Source organism: Lonchura striata, chromosome 33, assembly GCF_046129695.1.
Source record: "Lonchura striata isolate bLonStr1 chromosome 33, bLonStr1.mat, whole genome shotgun sequence".
NCBI classification, from domain to species: domain Eukaryota; kingdom Metazoa; phylum Chordata; class Aves; order Passeriformes; family Estrildidae; genus Lonchura; species Lonchura striata.
The window spans coordinates 3,009,117-3,030,889 of NC_134635.1; the positions used below are offsets into that span (position 1 = coordinate 3,009,117).

The 21,773-nt window shown below is 68.9% G+C and overlaps 1 protein-coding gene across 1 annotated transcript; it reads left to right on the forward strand.

Moving 5' to 3' along the window:
• Window positions 1-2,052: 2,052 nt before the first annotated feature.
• Window positions 2,053-21,673, forward strand: DENND4B (DENN domain containing 4B). The gene is made up of 27 exons (XM_077789320.1): window positions 2,053-2,118; window positions 3,329-3,638; window positions 3,789-4,041; window positions 4,130-4,199; window positions 4,794-4,963; window positions 6,301-6,542; window positions 6,621-6,687; window positions 6,780-6,838; window positions 6,919-7,063; window positions 8,392-8,567; window positions 8,663-8,763; window positions 8,931-9,146; window positions 10,193-10,338; window positions 10,452-10,591; window positions 10,666-10,789; window positions 11,523-11,729; window positions 12,248-12,376; window positions 12,466-12,601; window positions 13,815-14,797; window positions 14,916-15,038; window positions 16,238-16,413; window positions 17,165-17,282; window positions 18,337-18,559; window positions 18,631-18,750; window positions 19,889-20,054; window positions 20,125-20,189; window positions 20,539-21,673. Exons 2-27 carry the CDS (start codon window positions 3,343-3,345, stop codon window positions 20,682-20,684), a joined length of 4,797 nt encoding a protein of 1,598 aa, XP_077645446.1. The 5' UTR covers window positions 2,053-2,118; window positions 3,329-3,342; the 3' UTR covers window positions 20,685-21,673.
• The last annotated feature ends 100 nt before the right edge of the window (window positions 21,674-21,773 follow it).

A 21,773-nucleotide genomic window follows, 5' to 3' on the forward strand; every position in this document is an offset into this window, starting at 1 on the left:
GGGGGGCTCCGTCCGGGCGCTGCCCGCCCCCACGGACCCTCCGGACTGTCGCTGTCGAGGGCTCCGAGCCCCCCAAAATTCCCACTCTGGGACTGCCCCACGGCCGCAGCAGGAAAATCCTGGGGAGAGTGGGGAGGGGGCTCCAGTCAAGGGCTCCTTCTGCTCCATCCGACTCCAGCGAGGCTGGGGGGGGGTCCCCAGCACCCCCCAGTTCCCCCCCCCAGCTCCCACCAGGTCCTGTTCTCCAGGAAAACCCCGGGACCACCTCGGAGTGGGGAAAACTGGGGAGGGAGAGACAATCCAGGCACCCCCAGAACAAGCCAGGGGGGTTCCTCCCCTAATTCCCACCCCCAGACCCGAGCAGGCACCGTTCTCCTGGGAATACCCTGGGAAAATCGGGGAGGGGGTGGCAACCCAGGTCCCCCCCAGACCCCGGAGGAGGGGTCCCGGTCCCCCCGGGGTGGCTGTACATAACCCCGTAGGTAGAGACCCCCGGGGGGGGCTGGGGGGGGGCCGCTTCTGCCTTTACTTTATCATTTTCCCGGCTAATCATCATGTTTAAGGAGAAATCCCGCTCCCCCCCACCAATATGTACCCCCAGCCCCCTCCCCAAATTACCCAGCTGCCGGGGACGTGTAGAAAGCACTTGTAACTTTGCCCCCCCCCCCAAAATTGCCCCCCCGGGGGAGCACGGGGGGGCCCGTCCGCGGGTGGGGGACCCTGGGCCCCCCCCGGAGGGAGCCAGAGTGATTTATTATTATTATTATTTTTTAAAATATATTCTATGTTAATTAAATCCCCCCCCCGCTGGCATGTGGTTGATTCTGGGGGGGCTTAAAGGTGGGGGTTCAGCTGCTCCAATCCTCCCCCCCGGCCCTGCCAGGCCTTTGGGGCTGGGGTCGGAGTGGGGAGGGAACACGGGGGTCCCTTAATGGGGAGGGGGGCAAAGGGGTCTCGTTTGGGGGGGCATTTAGGATCCCTTACATGGGGCGGGGGGGGTGAAAAATGGGGTCCCCCACGTTCCTTGGGGGCTCCTTGAGTTTCCCGGGGGGGTCGTAGGGGTGTCCTGCGGGTCCGGGGGTTCCTTTGGGGGGGTCGGAGGGGTCTCCTGTGGGTCTGGGGGTTCCTTTGGGATGGTCTGGGGGGGTCAGAGGGGTCTCCTGTGGGTCTGGGGGTTCCTTTGGGGTGATCTGGGGGGTTCTGGCGGGTCTCCTGTGGGTCCTGGGGTTCCTTTGGGGTGATCTGGGGGGGTCAGAGGGGTGTCCTGCGGGTCTGGGGGTTCCTTTGGGGTGATCTGGGGGTGTCAGAGGGGTCTCCTGTGGGTTTGGGGGTTCCTTTGGGGTGGTCTGGGGGGTTCTGGCGGGTCTCCTGCGGGTCCTGGGGTTCCTTTGGGGTGATCTGAGGGGTTCGGAGGGGTCTCCTGCGGGTCTGGGGGTTCCTTTGGGGTGGTCTGGGGGGTTCTGAGGGGTCTCCTGCGGTCCTGGGGTTCCTTTGGGGTGATCTGGGGGGGTCGGAGGGGTCTCCTGTGGGTCTGGGGGTTCCTTTGGGGTGGTCTGGGGGGTTCTGGCGGGTCTCCTGCGGGTCCTGGGGTTCCTTTGGGGTGTTCTGGGGGGGGTCGGAGGGGTCTCCTCTGGGTCCTGGGGTTCCTTTGGGGTGATCTGGGGGGTTCTGGCGGGTCTCCTGTGGGTCTGGGGGTTCCTTTGGGATGGTCTGGGGGGGTCAGAGGGGTGTCCTGTGGGTCCTGGGGTTCCTTTGGGGTGATCTGGGGGGTTCTGAGGGGTCTCCTGCGGGTCCGGGGGTTCCTTTGGGATGGTCTGGGGGGTTCTGAGGGGTCTCCTGCGGGTCCTGGGGTTCCTTTGGGATGGTCTGGGGGTGTCCCGGGGTTCCTTTGGGATGGTCTGGGGGTGTCCCGGGGTTCCTTTGGGATGGTCTGGGGGTGTCCCGGGGTTCCTTTGGGATGGTCTGGGGGTGTCCCGGGGGTCCCGGGCGGCGGCCGCTGCCGGCACCGGGAGTCCTCCGCGCCGCCGGGGGCGCTGCCGCGGGCGGGTCCGCGCGGTCGCGGCCCGGCGGAGCCCAAAGACGCGGCCCCGGCCCGGCCCGGCCCGGCCCGGCCCGCAGGTACCGGACCCGGTGGGGGAGGGGGGGCGGGCTAACCGGGGGTCCCGGGGGCTGCGGGAGCTGCGGGGCCGGTGCGCGGGGGAGTCACCGGGGGGCACACCGGGATGCGGACCCGCCGGGGGCACCCGCCGGGCGGCCGCGGGGATGCGGAGCCCTCCGGGATCACCGGCGGGACACGGGCACAGAGCATCCCCGGGGGACACGGGGGTGGCGGCCCGCCGCGGGAGGTGACCCCAGCCGCGGCCGTCGCCGTCCCGGGCGGGTCTGGCCGCCCGCTCCGCGGGGCCGTGCCCGCTCCCGGCGCCGTGCCCGCCGTGCCGGGCTCGGGGCTCCGTCGCGGCGGCGGCCCCGGGGGCTGCCGGGGGTCGGCGGCCGGGTCGCCGCCCCGGTGCGCGGGGCCGCGCCTGGCTCTCGCTTCCTTCCCCTTTCCCGCGGGCCCCGTTCGCCGCCGCCGCTCCGGGGAGCGCCCGCGGGACCGGGGCACGGCGGGGGACAGGGGCAGGAACGGAGCCGGGCACCGAGGCAGCGGGGCCGCAGGGTGGGGGTCCTTCCTCCGAGCACTGCCGGGGACCCTGCCCGTGATGGGGAGGGGGCGGCCGGAAGGTCCGGGGGTACCGTGTGCCCCGGCCGGTGCCCCGGCGGGGCTGGCACGGCAGGACTGGCACGGGACTGGCACGGCGGGGTTGGCACGGGACTGGCACGGCGGGGCTGGCACAGCGGGGCTGGCACGGCGGGGCTGGCACGGCAGGACTGGCACGGTGGGGCTGGCACAGCGGGGCTGGCACGGCGGGGCTGGCACGGCAGGACTGGCACGGTGGGGCTGGCACGGGACTGGCACGGCGGGGCTGGCTCGGCGGGGCTGGCACGGCGGGGCCGGCACGGGACTGGCACGGCAGGACTGGCACGGCGGGGCTGGCACGGCAGGGCCGGCACGGCGGGGCTGGCACGGCGGGACTGGCACAGCAGGACTGGCACGGCGGGGCTGGCACGGCGGGGCTGGCACGGGACTGGCACGGCGGGGCTGGCAGGGCAGGACTGGCACGGCGGGGCTGGCACGGCGGGGCTGGCACGGCAGGGCCGGCACGGCAGGGCTGGCACGGCAGGACTGGCACGGCGGGGCTGGCACGGGACTGGCACGGCGGGGCTGGCACGGCGGGACTGGCACGGCGGGACTGGCACGGCGGGACTGGCACGGCCCGTGTCCCCGCAGATGCTGTGACAGCCATGTCGGACGAGAAGCCGCCGCAGCTCGTGGATTACTTCGTGGTGGCCGGGCTGGCGGAGGCGTCGCGGGCGCTGGAGGAGGAGCAGCAGCCGCGGCCGGCGCGGCCCGGGGAGCCCATCACGGACGTGGCCGTGATCATCCGCTCGCAGGGCGAGGAGGTGCCCCAGGGCTTCACCTGCATCGAGACCAGCACGTCGGGCCACCCCGTGGACCTCAACGCGGGGCTGCTCAACAACCCGCAGATGTTCCTGTGCTACAAGCGCGGGAGGGACAAACCCCCCCTGATCGAGCTGGGGTGAGTGGGGACGGACCCGAGTCCTGCCCGGGGTCGCGGCAGCCCCGTGGGGCGCCCCGGGCTGGGGGAAGAGTTTGGGAGAAGCCGGGAGAGAGCCCGGGGGTGCGGCTGGCGGCTCCCGGGGTTCCCCTCACCCCTCTCCGCTCTCAGGGTGCACTATGAGGGCAAGGACCGCCCGAAGCCGGGCTACCAGATCCTGGACACGACCCCCTACAGCCGCTCGGCCAACCTGGCCTCGGGGTCGCCGGGCCACCAGCGCACGTTCCTGACGTTCCGGCGCGCAGCCGAGCCCCCCGGCCACCACACGCTGGGGGTCACCGACATCTGCCTGGTGATGCCCAGCAAGGGCGAGAGCACGCCCCACACCTTCTGCCGCGTGGACAAGAACCTCAACACCAGCATGGTGGGTTTGGGTTAGGGTTAGGTCCCTCTCGTCCCCCCGGTGGTGCTCAGCCCCTGCTGACCCCCAGAACCCCCATCCCTCCTTGCAGTGGGGCCCCGCGTTGTTCCTGTGCTACAAGATCGCCGTGGCCAAGGACAACACGCTGGTCTACGAGGCAGGTGGGGAGCTCGGGATGGAGGCTCTGGGTCCTCCCAGGGGGAGCCCGAGTTGTTTATTGTTGTTGTTATTTTAAAAAATATTTTCTGTGTTGATTAACCTCCTCCAGCTGGCACGGGGCTGATTTGGGGGAGGTGCAGGAGCCCTTGGGTGTCCTCAGGGGGGTTTGGGGAGCGCAAGGGGGGCCCTTCAGCTGCCCCAGCACCCCTTCGGGGGGCCTTGACGGGCTTTTGGGACTGGAGTCACTTACTGGGGAGGTGGGACAGTGGGGTCCCTTACTGGGGTGACAATGGGGTCCTGTACTGGGGTGACAGTGGGGTCCCTTACTGGGGTGACAATGGGGACCTGTACTGGGGTGACAGTGGGGTCCTGTACTGGGGTGACAGTGGGGTCCTGTACTGGGGTGACAGTGGGGTCTCTTCCTGAGGGTTGGGGGCAATTGGGTTTCCTATTGATGGGAAATTTTGGGGGCTGGTTTGGTGGAGCTGTGGGCACTCACCTGGCTGCCCCCTCCTCATTGGAGTGGGTGAGGTGACCTGGGGGGCTGATCCCGGTGTCCGGTGTCCGTGTGTCCGTGTGTCCATGTGTCCGTGCAGGGCTGCTGAGCCGCTACCCCGAGCAGGACAGCGAGTCCTTCCCGCTGCCCGAGTCGGTGCCCGTGTTCTGCCTGCCCATGGGGGCCACCATCGAGAGCTGGCCCGTGGGCACCAAGTACCCCCTGCCCGTCTTCTCCACCTTCGTCCTCACCGGCGCCTCGGGGGACAAGGCACGGCAGGACAGGGGGCTCGGGGGGCGTGGGACGGGGGTCCCCAGTGCCGTGGGAGGGGCTGGGTCCTCAGGTCTCAGCACCTTGTGGGGCTGGGATCCCAGTGCCAGGGGTTCCAGGGCTGTGGGGCTGGGATTCCAATGCCAGGGGTTCCCATCCCTTGCAGGACCAGGATCCTGGTGCCTGGGGTTCCCATCTCTCATAGGACTGGGATCCCGGTGCCCGGGGCTCCCATCCCTCGTGTGACAGGATCCCGGTGCCCGGGGCTCCCATCCCTCGTGTGCCAGGGACCCCGGTGCCCGGGGCTCCCATCCCTCGTGTGCCAGGGACCCCAGTGCCCGGGGCTCCCATTCCTCGTGTGACAGGGATCCCTGTGCCCGGGGCTCCCATCCCTTGTGTGACAGGGATCCCGGTGCTGGGTCTCCCATCCCTCGTGCGACAGGGATCTCAGTGCCCAGGGCTCCCATTCCTCGTGTGACAGGGATCCTGGTGCCCGGGGCTCCCATCCCTCGTGTGACAGGGATCTCAGTGCCCAGGGCTCCCATTCCTCGTGTGACAGGGATCCTGGTGCCCGTGGTTCCCATCCCTCGTGTGACAGGGATCCCGGTGCCCGGGGCTCCCATCCCTTGTGTGCCAGGGATCCCGGTGCTGGCTCTCCCATCCCGTTGTGACAGGGATCCCGGTGCCCGTGGCTCCCATCCCTCGTGTGCCAGGGATCCCGGTGCCCGTGGCTCCCATCCCTCGTGTGCCAGGGATCCCGGTGCCCATGGTTCCCATCCCTCGTGTGCCAGGGATCCCAGTGCCCGGGGCTCCCATCCCTCGTGTGACAGGATCCCGGTGCCCGGGGCTCCCATCCCTTGTGTGCCAGGGATCCCGGTGCTGGGTCTCCCATCCCTTGTGTGACAGGGATCCCGGTGCCCAGGGCTCCCATCCCTCGTGTGACAGGGATCCTGGTGCCCGTGGTTCCCATCCCTCGTGTGACAGGGATCCCGGTGCCCGGGGCTCCCATCCCTCGTGTGCCAGGGATCCCAGTGCCTGGGGCTCCCATCCCTCGTGTGCCAGGGATCCCGGTGCCCGGGGCTCCCATCCCTCGTGTGACAGGGATCCTGGTGCCCGGGGCTCCCATCCCTCGTGTGCCAGGGATCCCGGTGCCCGGGGCTCCCATCCCTCGTGTGCCAGGGACCCCAGTGCCCGGGGCTCCCATCCCTCGTGTGCCAGGGATCCCGGTGCCCGGGGCTCCCATCCCTCGTGTGCCAGGGACCCCAGTGCCCGGGGCTCCAATCCCTCGCGGGACCGGGTGCCGGTGCCCGTGCTGCCCTGACGGCCGTGCCCCGCAGGTGTACGGCGCCGCTATCCAGTTCCACGAGGCGTTCCCGCGGGAGCGGCTGTCGGAGGCGCAGGCGCTGCGCCTGGGGCTGCTCAGCGTGGTGGACCGGCGGCCGGTGCCCGGGCGCTCCCTGCACACCCGCAAGAGCATCTGCGTCCTGTCCCACTGGCCCTTCTTCGAGGTCTTCCGCAAGTTCCTCATGTTCATCTACCGCTACTCCATCTCGGGCCCCCACGTGCTGCCCCTGGAGACGTGAGCGCGGAGAAGGGGGGCTCGGGGGGGCGGGGGCGCGCGCTCCCTGCGCCGCTGACGGGGCCGCTCCGCCCGCAGGCACATCTCCCACTTCATGCACAACGTGCCCTTCCCGTCCCCGCAGCGCCCGCGGATCCTGGTCCAGGTCAGTCCCCCGCCGTGGAGGGGGCTCGCAGCGACCCCCGGCCCGGCCCGGCGTGTCCCTGCGTCCCCCACCGCGTCCCCGTGTCCCCGCAGATGTCCCCGTACGACAGCCTGCTGCTGTGCCGGCCCGTGTCCTCGCCGCTGCCCCTCAGGTAGGGCTGGGGGACGCTGCTGGGGAGGGGGCACGGTGGGGAGGGGGCCGCGGGTGACCGGGCGACGTCCCCGCCCGCAGCGGGGCCAGTTTCCTGACGCTGCTGCAGAACCTGGGCCCCGACAACGCCGTGGCGCTGCTGGTGGCCGTCCTCACCGAGCAGAAGCTGCTCATCCACTCGCTGCGCCCCGATGTGCTGACCAGCGTGGGCGAAGCCCTGGTGGCGGTGAGTGACCGCGGGGACGGGGCTGCACCATGCTGGGGACCCCAGTCCCGCGGTGCCAGGGAGCTGTGGCACTGGGGATTGCCACCCTCAGCACTGGGGATCCTTGTCCCACGGTGCCGGGGTGCCGTGGCACTGGGGATCTGGGTCCCATGGTGCTGGGGAGCTGTGGCACTGGGAATTGCCACCCTTGGCACTGGGGATCCCTGTCCCACGGCCCCAGGGCACTGTGGCACTGGGGATTGCCACCCTCAGCACTGGGGATCCCCATCCTGCGGTGCCAGGGTGCTGTGGCACTGGGAATTGCCACCCTCAGCACTGGGGATCCCTGTCCCACGGCCCCAGGGCACTGTGGCACTGGGAATTGCCACCCTCAGCACTGGGGATCCCCATCCTGCGGTGCTGGGGTGCCGTGGCACTGGGGATCTGGTCCCACGGTGCCAGGGTGCTGTGGCACTGGGAATTGCCACCCTTGGCACTGGGGATCCCTGTCCCACGGCCCCAGGGCACTGTGGCACTGGGAATTGCCACCCTCAGCACTGGGGACCCCAGTCCCACGGTGCCAGGGTGCTGTGGTACTGGGAATTGCCACCCTCAGCACTGGGGATCCCCATCCTGCGGTGCCAGGGAGCTGTGGCACTGGGAATTGCCACCCTTGGCACTGGGGATCCCCATCCTGCGGTGCTGGGGTGCTGTGGCACTGGGGATCTGGGTCCCACGGTGCTGGGGTGCTGTGGCACTAGGAATTGCCACCCTTGGCACTGGGGATCCCTGTCCCACGGCCCCAGGGCACTGTGGCACTGGGGATTGCCACCCTCAGCACTGGGGATCCCCATCCTGCGGTGCTGGGGTGCTGTGGCACTGGGGATCTGGGTCCCACGGTGCTGGGGAGCTGTGGCACTGGGGATTGCCACCCTCAGCACTGGGGACCCCAGTCCCACGGTGCTGGGGTGCTGTGGCACTGGGAATTGCCACCCTCAGCACTGGGGATCCCCATCCTGCGGTGCTGGGGTGCCGTGGCACTGGGGATCCTGGTCCCACGGTGCCAGGGTGCTGTGGCACTGGGAATCACCACCCTCAGCACTGGGGATCCCGGTCCCGCGGCGCGGGCAGCGCCGGTCCCGTGGCGCCGTGCAGACCCGCGTGCCACGGCGCCGGGGATCCGCGCTGTGTGGTGCCATGGACCCCGATCCCACAGGACCGGGAGCCCCGGTCCCGCGCCGTCGGCGATCCCGCTCCCGCCGCTCTGGAGACCCCACCCCGCGGCGCCGGGCCCCCCGTCCCGCCTGGCGGGGGCCCTGCGGCGCTGACCGTCCTCGTCCTGTCCCCAGATGATCTTCCCCCTGCGCTGGCAGTGCCCCTACATCCCGCTGTGCCCGCTGGCGCTGGCTGACGTGCTGTGTGCCCCCGTGCCCTTCATTGTAGGCATCCACTCCAGCTACTTCGACCTCTACGAGCCCCCCCGCGACGTCATCTTCGTCGACCTGGACACCAACACCATTTTCCAGTGAGCGTCCGCAGGGCCGGGGGCGGGTGGGCCGTGCCGGGGGGTCCCGGGGGGTGCCAGGGGGTCCCGCCCTGCCCCGGTGCCTGTGCCCCCAGGAGCGAGGAGCGGAAGCTGCTGTCGCCGCGCGCGCTGCCCCGCCGGCCCTGCAAGGTGCTGCTGGCCTCGCTGCACAGCCTGTCCCAGCAGCTGGATGAGCGTGAGTGGGGGTCCCGGGGGCGTGCTGGAGGCTCCGGGGCGTCCCGGGGGGGTTCCACGTCCCCAAACTGGGAGTGACCCGGCGGGTCAAAGCCCACGCTGGACCGCCCCCCTCGCCTGGGAGCGTTTCCCAAGCGGGGTGAGAGCCGTCCCGCCGTGTCCCCGCAGTGCTGAGCGCGCCGGGCGACGAGGAGCCGCCGGAGCTGGTGCTGAGCGACGCGGAGGCGGCGGGCGCGCGCCGGGCGCAGCTGGAGCTGGAGGCGCGGGCGGCCTTCCTGCGCTTCATGGCCTGCGCCCTGCGCGGCTACCGCTCCTTCCTGCGCCCCATCGCGCCCGCGCCCGCCCCGGCCGGCCGCGACGCCGGCAGCCTCTTCGCCCTGCAGGGTGCGTGGGCAAACGGGCGGGCGCGGGGGGCGAGCCCGGGGTGTGTCCCTGTGAGGTCTGTCCTGGCCCGTTCCTCTGGTTGTATCTCGTCTTTGTGCTGTCCTGTTCTGTGCGTTCTGTTCTGTGCCATGCCACCCTGGGCATGCCACTCTGGGCATGCCATCCCATCCCATCCCATCCCATGGATCCCATCCCATGGGTCCCATCCCATGGGTCCCATCCCATCCCTTCCCATTCCATCCCACCCATCCCATTCCATCTCACCCATCCCATCCCATCCCATCCCATCCCATCCCATCCCATCCCATCCCATCCCATCCCATCCCATCCCATCCCATCCCATCCCATCCCATCCCATCCCATCCCATGGATCCCATCCCATGGGTCCCATCCCATGGATCCCATCCCATCCCTTCCCATTCCATTCCATCCCATCCCATCCCATCCCATCCCATCCCATCCCATCCCATCCCGTCCCGTCCCGTCCCGTCCCGTCCCTTCCCACCCCACCCCATCCCATGGATCCCATCCCATGGATCCCATCCCATCCCATGGATCCCATCCCATCCCATGGATCCCATCCCATCCCATCCCATCCCATCCCATCCCATCCCATCCCATCCCATCCCATCCCATCCCATCCCATCCCATCGATCCCGTCCCATCTGATGGATCCTGTCCCACCCCACCGTATCCCATGGATCCCACCCCATCCCATGGACCCCATCCCATGGACCCCATCCTATGGATCCCATCCCATGGATCCCACCCCATCCCATGGATCCCATCCCATGGATCCCATCCCATGGATCCCATCCCATGGACCCCATCCCATGGACCCCATCCCATGGATCCCACCCCATCCCATGGACCCCATCCCATGGATCCCATCCCATGGACCCCACCCCATCCCATGGACCCCACCCCATGGATCCCATCCCATGGATCCCACCCCATCCCATGGATCCCATCCCATGGACCCCACCCCATCCCATGGATCCCATCCCATGGATCCCATCCCGATGACCCCATCCCGTGTCCCGCAGGGTTCCTGCGCTCCCGGGAGCGGGCGTACCAGCGCTTCTACGGGCAGCTGCTGCGCACGCAGCTCTTCACGCAGTTCATCGAGGACTGCTCCTTCGCCAGCGACCGCGAGCCCTGCCTCGAGTTCTTCGACACCTGCGTCGACAAGGTGTGTCCCCGTGTCCCCTCCACGTGTCCCTCACTCCCTGCCTCGATTTCCTCACCCCCGTGTCCCAAGCTGTGTCCCCGTGTCCCTGCCGTGACCCCGCTGCCCTTCCCCAGGTGCAGGTGGACCTGGAGAAGCCCGAGGACACTCCCCTGATGGAGCTGGACGACCCCCGTGGCGGGGAGCACACGGTGTTCATCACCCCCCCGGAGCAGCCGGCGGGGCCAGACGGGGCCGAGCCCCCCGCCCGCTACAGGTGAGACCCCCGGGGCCCTCGCTGCGTCTCCCCCTCCCCAAACGCCCCTCACCTGTGCCCCCTCACCCCCCCAGGTATGACGGGTTCCCCGTGCTGCGCCCGGAGCTGCTGGAGCCGCCCCGGGACCCGCTGCTGGCCCAGCTGTGCCAGGCCCGGAGCAGCGCCCCGAGCAGCCCCGCCCCGCGCCGCACCAAGCAGGTGAGGGGCAGCACCTGGGCACCTGCCCGGGACACCTGGGCACCTGCCCGGGAGGGACAGCACCTGGCCGGGTGTCCCCGTGAGCTCTGACACCCGGCCAGGTGCCCAGGTGGGACAGCACTCACAGATGCCTCTGAGCTGTGACATCTGGGCACCTACCTGGGTGGGACAACACCTGGCTGGGTGTCCCCGTGAGCTCTGACACCCGGCCAGGTGCCCAGGTGGGACAGCACTCACAGATGCCTCTGAGCTGTGACATCTGGGCACCTACCTGGGTGGGACAACACCTGGCTGGGTGTCCCCGTGAGCTGTGCCACCCGGCCAGGTGCCCAGGTGGGACAATACATGGCTGGGTGTCCCCATGAGCTGGGACAGCGCTCATGGGTGTCCTCATGAGCTGTGCCACCCGGCCAGGTGCCCAGGTGGGACAACGCTCACGGGTGTCCCCATGAGCTGTGCCACCCGGCCAGGTGCCCAGGTGGGACAATACGTGGCTGGGTGTCCCCATGAGCTGGGACAGCGCTCATGGGTGTCCTCATGAGCTGTGCCACCCGGCCAGGTGCCCAGGTGGGACAACGCTCACGGGTGTCCCCATGAGCTGTGCCACCCGGCCAGGTGCCCAGGTGGGACAACGCTCACAGGTGTCCCCGTGAGCTGTGCCACCCGGCCAGGTGCCCACCTGGGCACGGCGCTGAGGGGCTCAGCCCCCATCCCCGTGCCCCCTGGTCCCCAGGAGATGAAGGTGGCCCAGCGGGTGGCCCAGAAGTCATCGGCGGTGCCGGAGCTGTGGGCGCGCTGCCTGCTGGGGCACTGCTACGGCCTCTGGTTCCTGTACCTGCCCGCCCACGTGCGCGCCGCCCCCGCCAAGCTCCGCGCGCTCCAGCTGGCCTACGACGTCCTGCGCAAGATGGAGCAGCACAAGGTGGTGCTGCCCGACGAGGTGGGCTCCAGATCGCCGTGCGAGGGGGGATCTGCTGCTGGGATGGGGGTGCTGGAGGCCCCGGGCACGGGGGCGGGCAGGGAACGGCCGGGCTGTGCTCAGGGCAGGGGGACAGGGAGGGGCTGGAGCAGCAGGAGAAGGGAATGGAGAACTCCTGAGGCAGCTGAGGGGGCTCAGCCTGGAGAAAAGGAGGCTCAGGGGGGACCCTGGGGCTCTGCACAGCTCCTGGCAGGAGGGGACAGCAGCAGGGTCAGGCTCTGCTCCAGGGAACAGAGGAGAGGGAATGGCCTCAGGCTGTGCCAGAGGAGCCTCGGGGTGGATATTTGGGGAAATTCCTCCTGGAAGAGGCTGCCCAGGGAGGGTTGGAGTGGCCACCCCTGGAGGTGTCCGAGGAAGGCCTGGGTGCTGCTCTGGCTGAGCAGGTGGGGCTTGGTGGTCCTGGGGCTCGCTGCCCCCCGGCCGACTGCGGGCTCCGAGGCCGGGGGGGCCCGGGCTGAGGTGCAGGTGCCCCCCCCCAGGTGTGCTACCGCATCCTGATGCAGCTGTGCGGGCAGTACGGCGAGCCCGTGCTGTCCGTGCGCGTGCTGCTGGAGATGAAGCGCGCCGGCATCGTCCCCAACACCGTCACCTACGGCTACTACAACAAGGTGACCCCGAGGGGACGCCCCTGGCGGGGTGGGGGGTGGTCCGGGGGGTCCCCTGGCTGCTCCTGACCCCCCCTGCGTGCCCCTGGCAGGCGGTGCTGGAGAGCAAGTGGCCGGCGGGGACGCAGGGCGGGCGGCTGCGCTGGGCCAAGCTGCGGAACGTGGTGCTGGGGGCGGCGCAGTTCCGGCAGCCGCTGCGGCAGCGGCAGCGCCGCGGAGACCCCCGGGGTGAGGGGCGCGGGGCGCGGGCACCCCGACACCCGCCTGGGTCCCCCCGTGGGTGATCGGGACCCTCCGAGTGTCCCTGGGGCTGGGGGAGACCCCTGGGACCGTCCCCTCTTGCCAGGGCCTGACCCCCTGGGGTAGGGGGTGTTATGGGGTCAGGGGGGGTTAAACAAGGTTTGGGGGTGTTATGGGTTCAGGGGGTAACCAAAGTTTGGGGGTGTTATGGGGGTCAGGGGGGTTAAACAAGGTTTGGGGGTGTTATGGGGTCAGGGGGGTTAAACAAGGTTTGGGGGTGTTATGGGGTTAGGGGGGTTAACCAAAGTTTGGGGGTGTTATGGGGTCAGGGGGCTTAAAAAAGGTTTGGGGGTGTTATGGGGTTATGGGAGGTAAGCAAAGTTTGGGGGTGTTATGGGGTCAGGGGGTTAACCAAAGTTTGGGGGTGTTATGGGGGTCAGGGGGGCCTAAAAAAGGTTTGGGGTGTTATGGGGTTAGGGGGTAACCAAAGTTTGGGGGTGTTATGGGGGTTAAACAAGGTTTGGGGGTGTTATGGGGTTAGGGGGTAACCAAAGTTTGGGGGTGTTGCGGGGTCAGGGGGGGTAACCAAGGTTAAGGGGGTGTTAACAGTAGTCGAGGTGGCCTAAGCAAGGTTAACCAGGTAGAAACTAGAGAAAACTGTATTTTTTAAGCTGTATGAATTCGTTAGCCCGACACATCTAAAGCACAGGAATATAAAACTTCAGTCGGCGCTAGTATAGCAGCACACGTTAATCCTATCAGGATACCTAAGAACAGAATTTATTACTAGTTTAGCAAGATGATCACAAAATTTCGCTGCAGTGAAAGCTAAAGTGAACTAAAAATGAGTAAAAAGTTGAGTAAAAATGAGTAAAAAAACCACTGTTGTAACTAGCCCCAAACCCCCTACATTTTAAGCATTTTGCTTACATTTTAACTACTTCCTTCAAAGCAGGTATGTCAAAGACCCAAAAAAACTCAGGGAAGCATTTAAAATAACTTCTATAAAACAGAAGGCAGCAAATTTATTTAGACCATCAGAAAGCCCATCTGCAGTAAGGAAGAACTTTCTTCTTGAGAGAACACCAAATTCCAGTTAGCACCCCACCCAGAGGAGATGGAGCCCCCCGGGGCCCCTCCCCGGGAGAACGGGGCTGTTTTGGGGCGGGGGCCGCTGTGCTGACCCCGGTGTCCCCCGCAGGTGACCGGGCCCCGCGGCCGCCGCTGCAGCGCCAGACCAGCTGGGCGGGCCGGAGCCTGCGGGACGCGGCGCCGCGGCTGCTCAAGAGCGGCAGCCTCAGTTTCCCCGGCGGGGCCCGGGATGGACGGGACGGACGGGACGGATGGGACGGACGGGACGGACGGGATGGACGGGACGGACAGGACGGACGGGACGGACGGGACGGACGGGACGGACGGGATGGACGGGATGGACAGGACGGACGGGACGGACGGGATGGACGGGACGGACGGGATGGACGGGACGGACGGGACAGACGGGACAGACGGGACAGCCGGGATGGACGGGACACCCGGGACGGACGGGACAGACGGGACGGACAGGACAGTGGGGACGGACGGGACAGCCGGGACAGCCAGGATGGACGGGACAGCCGGGACGGACGGGACAGACGGGACGGACGGGATGGACGGGACGGACGGGACGGACAGGACAGTGGGGATGGACGGGACACCCGGGATGGCCGGGATGGACAGGACGGACGGGACAGCCGGGACGGACGGGACAGCCGGGACAGCTGGGATGGACGGGACAGACGGAACACCCGGGATAGCCGGGACGAACGGGACAACCGGGACAGCCGGGACAGCCCGCTGCTGCTCCCCGCCACCCCCGGCCCGCCGCGCTCCGCCGACGGGAGCCTCTCGGACATCGCCACCGACGACAGCGGCGGCGACGAGGGCCCGGCCGGGGCTCCCGGGGGCGGTCCCAGTGCCGGTCCCGGTGGCCGTCCCGGTGGCCGTCCCGGTGTGGCCACCCCTCGCCGGGGGCTGGCGGCCAAGCTGCAGCAGCTGCTGTCCCCCGGCAAGCGGCCCGCGGAGCGGCCCCGGGAGCTCGGGGCTCGCCGGGGCTCGGAGCCGCCGGACCCGGAGCGCCCGTCCCGCTGCAGCCCCGCCGAGAGCCTGCGGCAGCCCCGGGAGCGCCCCGAGTCCACGGCGTCCGAGGTAGCGGCTCCGGGGTGTCACCGGGGTGTCACCGGGGTGTCACCGGGATGTCTCCGGGGTGTCACCGGGGTGTCACCGGGGTGTCACCGGCTGTCCCTGACCCCGGCCGTCCCCCCAGAGCTCCGTGTCCCTGGGCAGCGAGCTGGACCTGTCCGACGCCTCGGGGGGCAGCAGCGGGGCCCCCAAATCCGCCGAGCCCTCCGTGGATGGGGCGGCGGGGACAGAGCCCCCCGCCCTGGAGGTGAGAGGGGTGCGGATGTTGGGGGGCACAGCTCGGGGTTGGGGGGCACAGGGGAGTGGGGGCAGAGCTGAGGTTTGGGGGCAGAGCTCGGGTTGGGGAGCACAGGGGGTTGGGGGTAGAGCTCGGGGTTGGGGTCAGACCACGGCTTTGGGGTCAGGGCCCATCTTTGGGGGCAGACCCCATTTTGGGGGCACACCCCTCGGGGGTCAGGCCCCATTTTGGGGGTCAGGCCCCATCTTTGGGGGCACACCCCTCGGGGGTCAGACCCCATTTTGGGGGCACACCCCTCGGGGGTCAGACCCCATTTTGGGGGCACACCCCTTGGGGGTCAGGCCCCATCTTTGGGGGCACACCCCTCAGGGGTCAGACCCCATCTTTGGGGTCAGACCCCATCTTTGGGGGCACACCCCTCGGGGGTCAGGCCCCAGCTTTGGGGCACACCCCTCGGGGGTCAGGCCCCATTTTGGGGGTCAGACCCCGTCTTTGGGGCACACCCCTCGGGGGTCAGGGTCCATCTTTGGGGTCAGACCCCATTTTGGGGCACACCCCTCGGGGGTCAGGCCCCATCTTTGGGGGCACACCCCTCGGGGGTCAGGCCCCAGCTTTGGGGCACACCCCTCGGGGGTCAGACCCCATCCTGGGGGCACACCCCTCGGGGGTCAGACCCCATCTTTGGGGGTCAGACCCCATTTTGGGGGCACACCCCTCGGGGGTCAGACCCCATTTTGGGGGCACGCCCCTTGGGGGTCAGGCCCCAGCTTTGGGGCACACCCCTCGGGGGTCAGGCCCCATTTTGGGGGTCAGACCCCATCTTTGGGGCACACCCCTCGGGGGTCAGGGTCCATCTTTGGGGTCAGACCCCATTTTGGGGCACACCCCTCGGGGGTCAGACCCCATCTTTTGGGGCACACCCCTCGGGGGTCAGGCCCCATTTTGGGGGTCAGACCCCATTTTGGGGCACACCCCTCGGGGGTCAGGCCCCATCTTGGGGGCACACCCCACGGGGTCAGGCCCCATCTTTTGGGGCACACCCCTCGGGGGTCAGGCCCCATTTTGGGGGTCAGACCCCATTTTGGGGCACACCCCTCGGGGGTCAGACCCCAGCTTTGGGGCACACCCCTCGGGGGTCAGACCCCATCTTGGGGGCACACCCCTCGGGGGTCAGGCCCCGCTGCGCCCGCAGTCCCCGCTGCCCCCAGGTGCTGCTGTCCAGCTGCTCGCGCTGCCCCGGCTGCGCCGCGCTCGTCTTCGACGAGGAGCTGATGGCCGGCTGGACCTCGGACGACTCCAACCTCAACACCTGCTGCCCCTTCTGCTCCCGCTCCTTCGTGCCCTTCCTGAGCATCGAGATCCGCGACTTCCGACGGGCCCCCAGGTGCCGCCCCCGGGTCACCCCTGGGACACCCCGGGACACCCCTGGGACACCCCTGGGTCACCCCTGGGACACCCCTGGGACACCCCCCCCACCAAGATACCCCCGGGACACCCCTGGGACACCCCCAGGTCACCCCTGGGACACCCCTGGAACACCCCTGGGCCACCCCCGGGCCACCCCTGGGACACCCCTGGGACACCCCTGGGACACCCCTGGGTCACCCCTGGGACACCCCTGGGACACCCCTGGGACACCCCTGGGCCACCCCTGGGACACCCCCGGGTCACCCATGGGACACCCCCGGGACACCCCTGGGACACCCCCGGGTCACCCCTGGGACACCCCTGGGACACCCCTGGGACACCACCGGGTCACCCCTGGGACACCCCTGGGACACCCCCGGGACACCCCCCCAACCAAGATACCCCCGGGACACCCCTGGGACACCCCCGGGACACCCCCCCCTCAAGATACCCCCAGGACACCCCCAGGTCACCCCTGGGACACCCCTGGGACACCCCCGGGACACCCCTGGGCCACCCCTGGGACACCCCCGGGACACCCCTGGGACACCACTGGGTCACCCCCGGGACACCCCCCCCCGTGACACCCCCCTTGTGACACCCCCGGACCCGTCCCTGCCCTCCCGGTGTCCCCAGCGCCCCGCTCCTTGCTCCTCTCTGCTCCTTCCCTCCCTCTTTTGGGGGCTCCCCGGTGCCCCCCGCCCCCGTGACCCCCGTCTCTCCCGCAGCCCCCCCGGGGCCGGCCCGGTGCCCCCCTCCCCGCAGGGGCCGGTGCTCAGCGACCGCCGGCGCTGCCTGGAGCTGGACGAGACCCCCGAGCTCTGCAACGGCTGCGCCGAGCCCCCGGTACCGGGGCACAGCGGGGAGGGGGGCTGCCAACGGGGGGACCCCCGGAATTTGGGCCTGGGAGAGTCCCACCCGGGTTTGGGGTGGCCGGGGGGCCCTGACGGTGGCGCTGGGCTGGGCAGGGGTCCCTCAGCACCAGGGTTTGGGGGTTTCCCCCATTCCCAAGTGCCAGTGAATTCCAGGGCTGGGCAGGGGGTGTCCCCTCTAATTTGGGGTTCCCAAGTGTCCCCCCCATTCCAAGGTCCTGCTGCATTCCAGGGCTGGGCAGGGGTCCCTCAGCACCACAATCTGGGGGAAACCCCCCATTCCTGGCTCGGTCAGGGGGTGTCCCTCTCCCTAATCCGGGGGTCCCACACGTGTCCCCCCATTCCCGGCTCGGTCAGGGGGTGTCCCTCTCCCCAGTTTTGGGGTCCCACGCCTGTCCCCCCATTCCTGGCTCGGTCAGGGGGTGTCCCTCCCCATAATCCAGGGGTCCCACGTGTGTCCCCCCATTCCCAGCTCAGTCAGGGGGTGTCCCTCTCCCCAGTTTTGGGGTCCCACGCGTGTCCCCCCATTCCGGCTCGGTCAGGGGGTGTCCCTCCCCATAATCCGGGGGTCCCACGTGTGTCCCCCCATTCCCGGCTCGGTCAGGGGGTGTCCCTCTCCCTAATCCGGGGGTCCCACGCGTGTCCCCCCATTCCCAGCTCAGTCAGGGGGTGTCCCTCTCCCTAATCCAGGGGTCCCACGCGTGTCCCCAATTCCCGGCTCGGTCAGGGGGTGTCCCTCTCCCCAGTTTTGGGGTCCCATGCGTGTCCCCCCATTCCCTGCTCAGTCAGGGGGTGTCCCTCTCCCTAATCCGGGGGTCCCACGCGTGTCCCCCCATTCCCAGCTCAGTCAGGGGGTGTCCCTCTCCCTAATCCGGGGGTCCCACGCATGTCCCCCCATTCCCGGCTCAGTCAGGGGGTGTCCCTCCCCATAATCCAGGGGTCCCACGCATGTCCCCCCATTCCCAGCTCAGTCAGGGGGTGTCCCTCTCCCTAATCCGGGGGTCCCACGCGTGTCCCCCGCCCCGCAGCCGCCGGGGCGCCGGGAGCGCGTGGCCTTCGCCTACGTGAGCCCGCTGGTGCTGCGCAAGGAGCTGGAGAGCCTGGTGGAGAACGAGGGCGCGGAGCTGCTGGCACGGCCCGAGCTGGTGGACAAGCACCCCATCATCTTCTGGAACCTGGTCTGGTTCTTCCAGCGCCTGGCGCTGCCCAGCAACCTGCCCCTGCTGCTGCTGGGCTCCCAGCACGCCCCCCGCGACCCCCAGGTGGGCTTTGGGGGGCTGGGGGTGCTTCTGAGGGGCTCGGGGGTCGTTCCCGGCGCTGAGACCCCTCCCCACACCCGCAGCCCCCCGAGCCGTCCCGCGTGCGCGTGAGGCTCCTGTGGGACGTGCTGAGCCCCGACCCCGAGAGCTGCCCCCCGCTCTACGTGCTCTGGAGGATGCACAGTGAGGGGCTGGGGGCACTGGGGGTGTGGGATTTGGGGATTTGGGATTGGGGATGTGGGATTTGGGATTGGGGATGTGGGATTTGGGATTGGGGTATGGGATTGGGGTATGGGATTTGGGATGTGGGACGTGCTGAGCCCCGACCCCGAGAGCTGCCCCCCGCTCTACGTGCTCTGGAGGATGCACAGTGAGGGGCTGGGGGCACTGGGAGTGGGATTTGGGGATTTGGGATTGAGGTATGGGGTATGGGAATGGGGATTTGGGATTGGGGATTGGGGATTTGGGATTGGGGTATGGGATTTGGGATGTGGGAATGGGGGGGTGAGACTGGGGGGACGGAATTTAGGATATGGGACTGGTAACATCCCTGGGGATTTGGGGTCACTGTGGGGTCATGCTTTGGGGTCCCACAGGTAACATCCCTGGGGATTCGGGGATTTGGGGTCACTTTTTGGGGTCCCCCAGGTAACATCCCCGAGGATTTGGGGGTTTGGAGATTTGGGGGTTCGGGGATTTGGGGATTCTGGGATTTGGGGGTTTGGGGATTTGGGGATTCGGGGATTTGGGGTCACTCTTGGGGTCCCTCAGGTAACATCCCCAGGGATTTGGGGATTCTGGGATTTGGGGGTTTGGGGATTTGGGGGTTTGGGGATTCGGGGTCACTCTTGGGGTCCCCCAGGTAACATCCCTGGGGGTTTGGGGATTCGGGGTCACTCTTGGGGTCCCCCAGGTAACATCCCTGGGGGTTTGGGGATTCGGGGTCACTCTTGGGGTCCCCCAGGTAACATCCCTGGGGGTTTGGGGATTCGGGGTCACTCTTGGGGTCCCCCAGGTAACATCCCTGGGGGTTTGGGGATTCGGGGTCACTCTTGGGGTCCCCCAGGTAACATCCCTGGGGGTTTGGGGATTCGGGGTCACTCTTGGGGTCCCCCAGGTAACATCCCTGGGGGTTTGGGGATTCGGGGTCACTCTTGGGGTCCCCCAGGTAACATCCCTGGGGGTTTGGGGATTCGGGGTCACTCTTGGGGTCCCCCAGGTAACATCCCTGGGGGTTTGGGGATTTGGGGTCACTCTTGGGGTCCCCCAGGTAACATCCCTGGGGGTTTGGGGATTCGGGGTCACTCTTGGGGTCCCCCAGGTAACATCCCGCCGCGGCTGCAGCCCTGGGGTCCCCCGGCGCCCCCGTTCTCGCTGCCCTTCCTGGAGGCGCTGCTGCGGCACGTGGGGCTCAACGAGGTGCACAAAGCCATCGGGCTCTTCCTGGAGACCCTGGCGGCGCCCGGGGCCCCCCGCACGCTGCACAGGTACGGGTGGACCCCGACCCCCAAAAACCCCCTGAATCCCCCCAAAACCCCCTCACGGCCCCTCCTGCAGGAGCATCTACCGGGAGCTGCTGTTCCTGACGCTGGCGGCGCTGGGCCGGGAGCACACGGACATTGGTGAGGGCTTGGGGGGCACGGGGGGTTTGGGGGCATGGGGGGCTCAGGGGGCATGGGGGGTTTGGGGGCATGGGGGGCTCAGGGGGCATGGGGGGTTTGGGGGCATGGGGGGCTCAGGGGGCATGGGAGTACGGGGGGCACGGGGGGGCTCAGGTGGCTCCGGGGGCACCTGGGGGGGTCTTGGGCACACCGGGGAGTCTCAGGGGACACCAGGGGGGTCTTGGGGGGCTCAGGGTGTGTTTGGGGGGCTCAGGGTGTGTTTGGGGCACACCGGGGATCTCAGGGGGCACACCGGGGGTCTCGGGGCGCCCTGGGGGTCTCGGGCAGCCTCGCTGACCCCCGCCCGCAGGCGCCTTCGACCGCCGGTACCGCGCGGCGCTGGGGCGGCTGAGCGGCGCCCTGGGCCGGGAGGAGCTGCGGCGGCGGCGGGCGCAGCCCCCCAGCGCCAAGGCCTCGGACTGCCGCCGCAGCTTCGGGGCGCCCCCGGAGTGCTGAGGGACCCCCGGGACCCCCGGGACCCCCGGGACCCCCAGCGCCAAGGCCTCGGACTGCTGCCGCAGCTTCGGGGCGCCCCCAGAGTGCTGAGGGACCCCCGGGACCCCCAGCGCGCCCGAGCTGCAGAGAAACCCCCGTGGGACACAGGGACCCCCAGAGTGGGACAGGGACACCCCCCCCCAGAGTGTTGGGGAGGGTCGAGAGACCCCCAGGACCCCCCTCAGATGCTCCAGGGTGGAGAGAATCCCACCCCCAGTGTGAGAGGGGAGATCCCAGGGGACCCCCAAAGTGGGACAGGGACCCCCCAAGAGTGTTGGGGTGGGCTGAGGTGGGGAAGGGACCCTCCAGGACCCCCCTCAGATGCTCCAGGGTGGGGAAGGGACCCCCAGGACCCCCCTCAGATGTTCCAGGATGGGGAAAAGGGACCCCCCAGGACCCCCCTCAAACACTCCAGGGTGGGGAGAAGAACCCTCAGTATTAAATAGGAGCTCCCAGGGGACCCCCAGAGTGGGACAGGGACCCCCCCAAAGTGTTGGGGCAGGGCCGAGGTGGGGAAGGGACCCTCCAGGACCCCCCTCAGATGCCAAAGGTGGGGAGGGGACCCCTAGGACCCCCCTCAAATACTCCAGGCTGGGGAAAAGGGACCCCCCGGGAACCGCCAGGCTCACCACGGGTTTTATACGCCAGTGTTAATATATTTTTATTTATTTATTCAGCCCCCAGAGTGAGAGCGCGGGCGGGACGGGCAGGGGCGGCTCTGGGGGGGTTCCCCCTCCTCATTCCTGCCCCGGTTCTCACCCCGGGGGGGTTTTGGGGGTGTTTTGCCCCACTCGGGTGGTGCCAGGGCAGCTGAGGGGGGCTCCGGGTTTGTCCCCCCGGGGGGGTTTGGTGGCCATTGGGGGGGGTTCGGGGCCACCCCCTCCCCTTGCACTGTGCAATAGCAGCCCCCGCCCCAGGGGCCTGTAAATAAAAGCTGCTGCGGTATTTTCCGCGCTGTCTCCAGGCCGGTTTTTGTTCCTGGGGGGTTTTGGGGGTGGGAAGACCCCCGGAGGCGGCGGGGGGGGGGTGGAGGTGAAGCCGGGTCCGCCA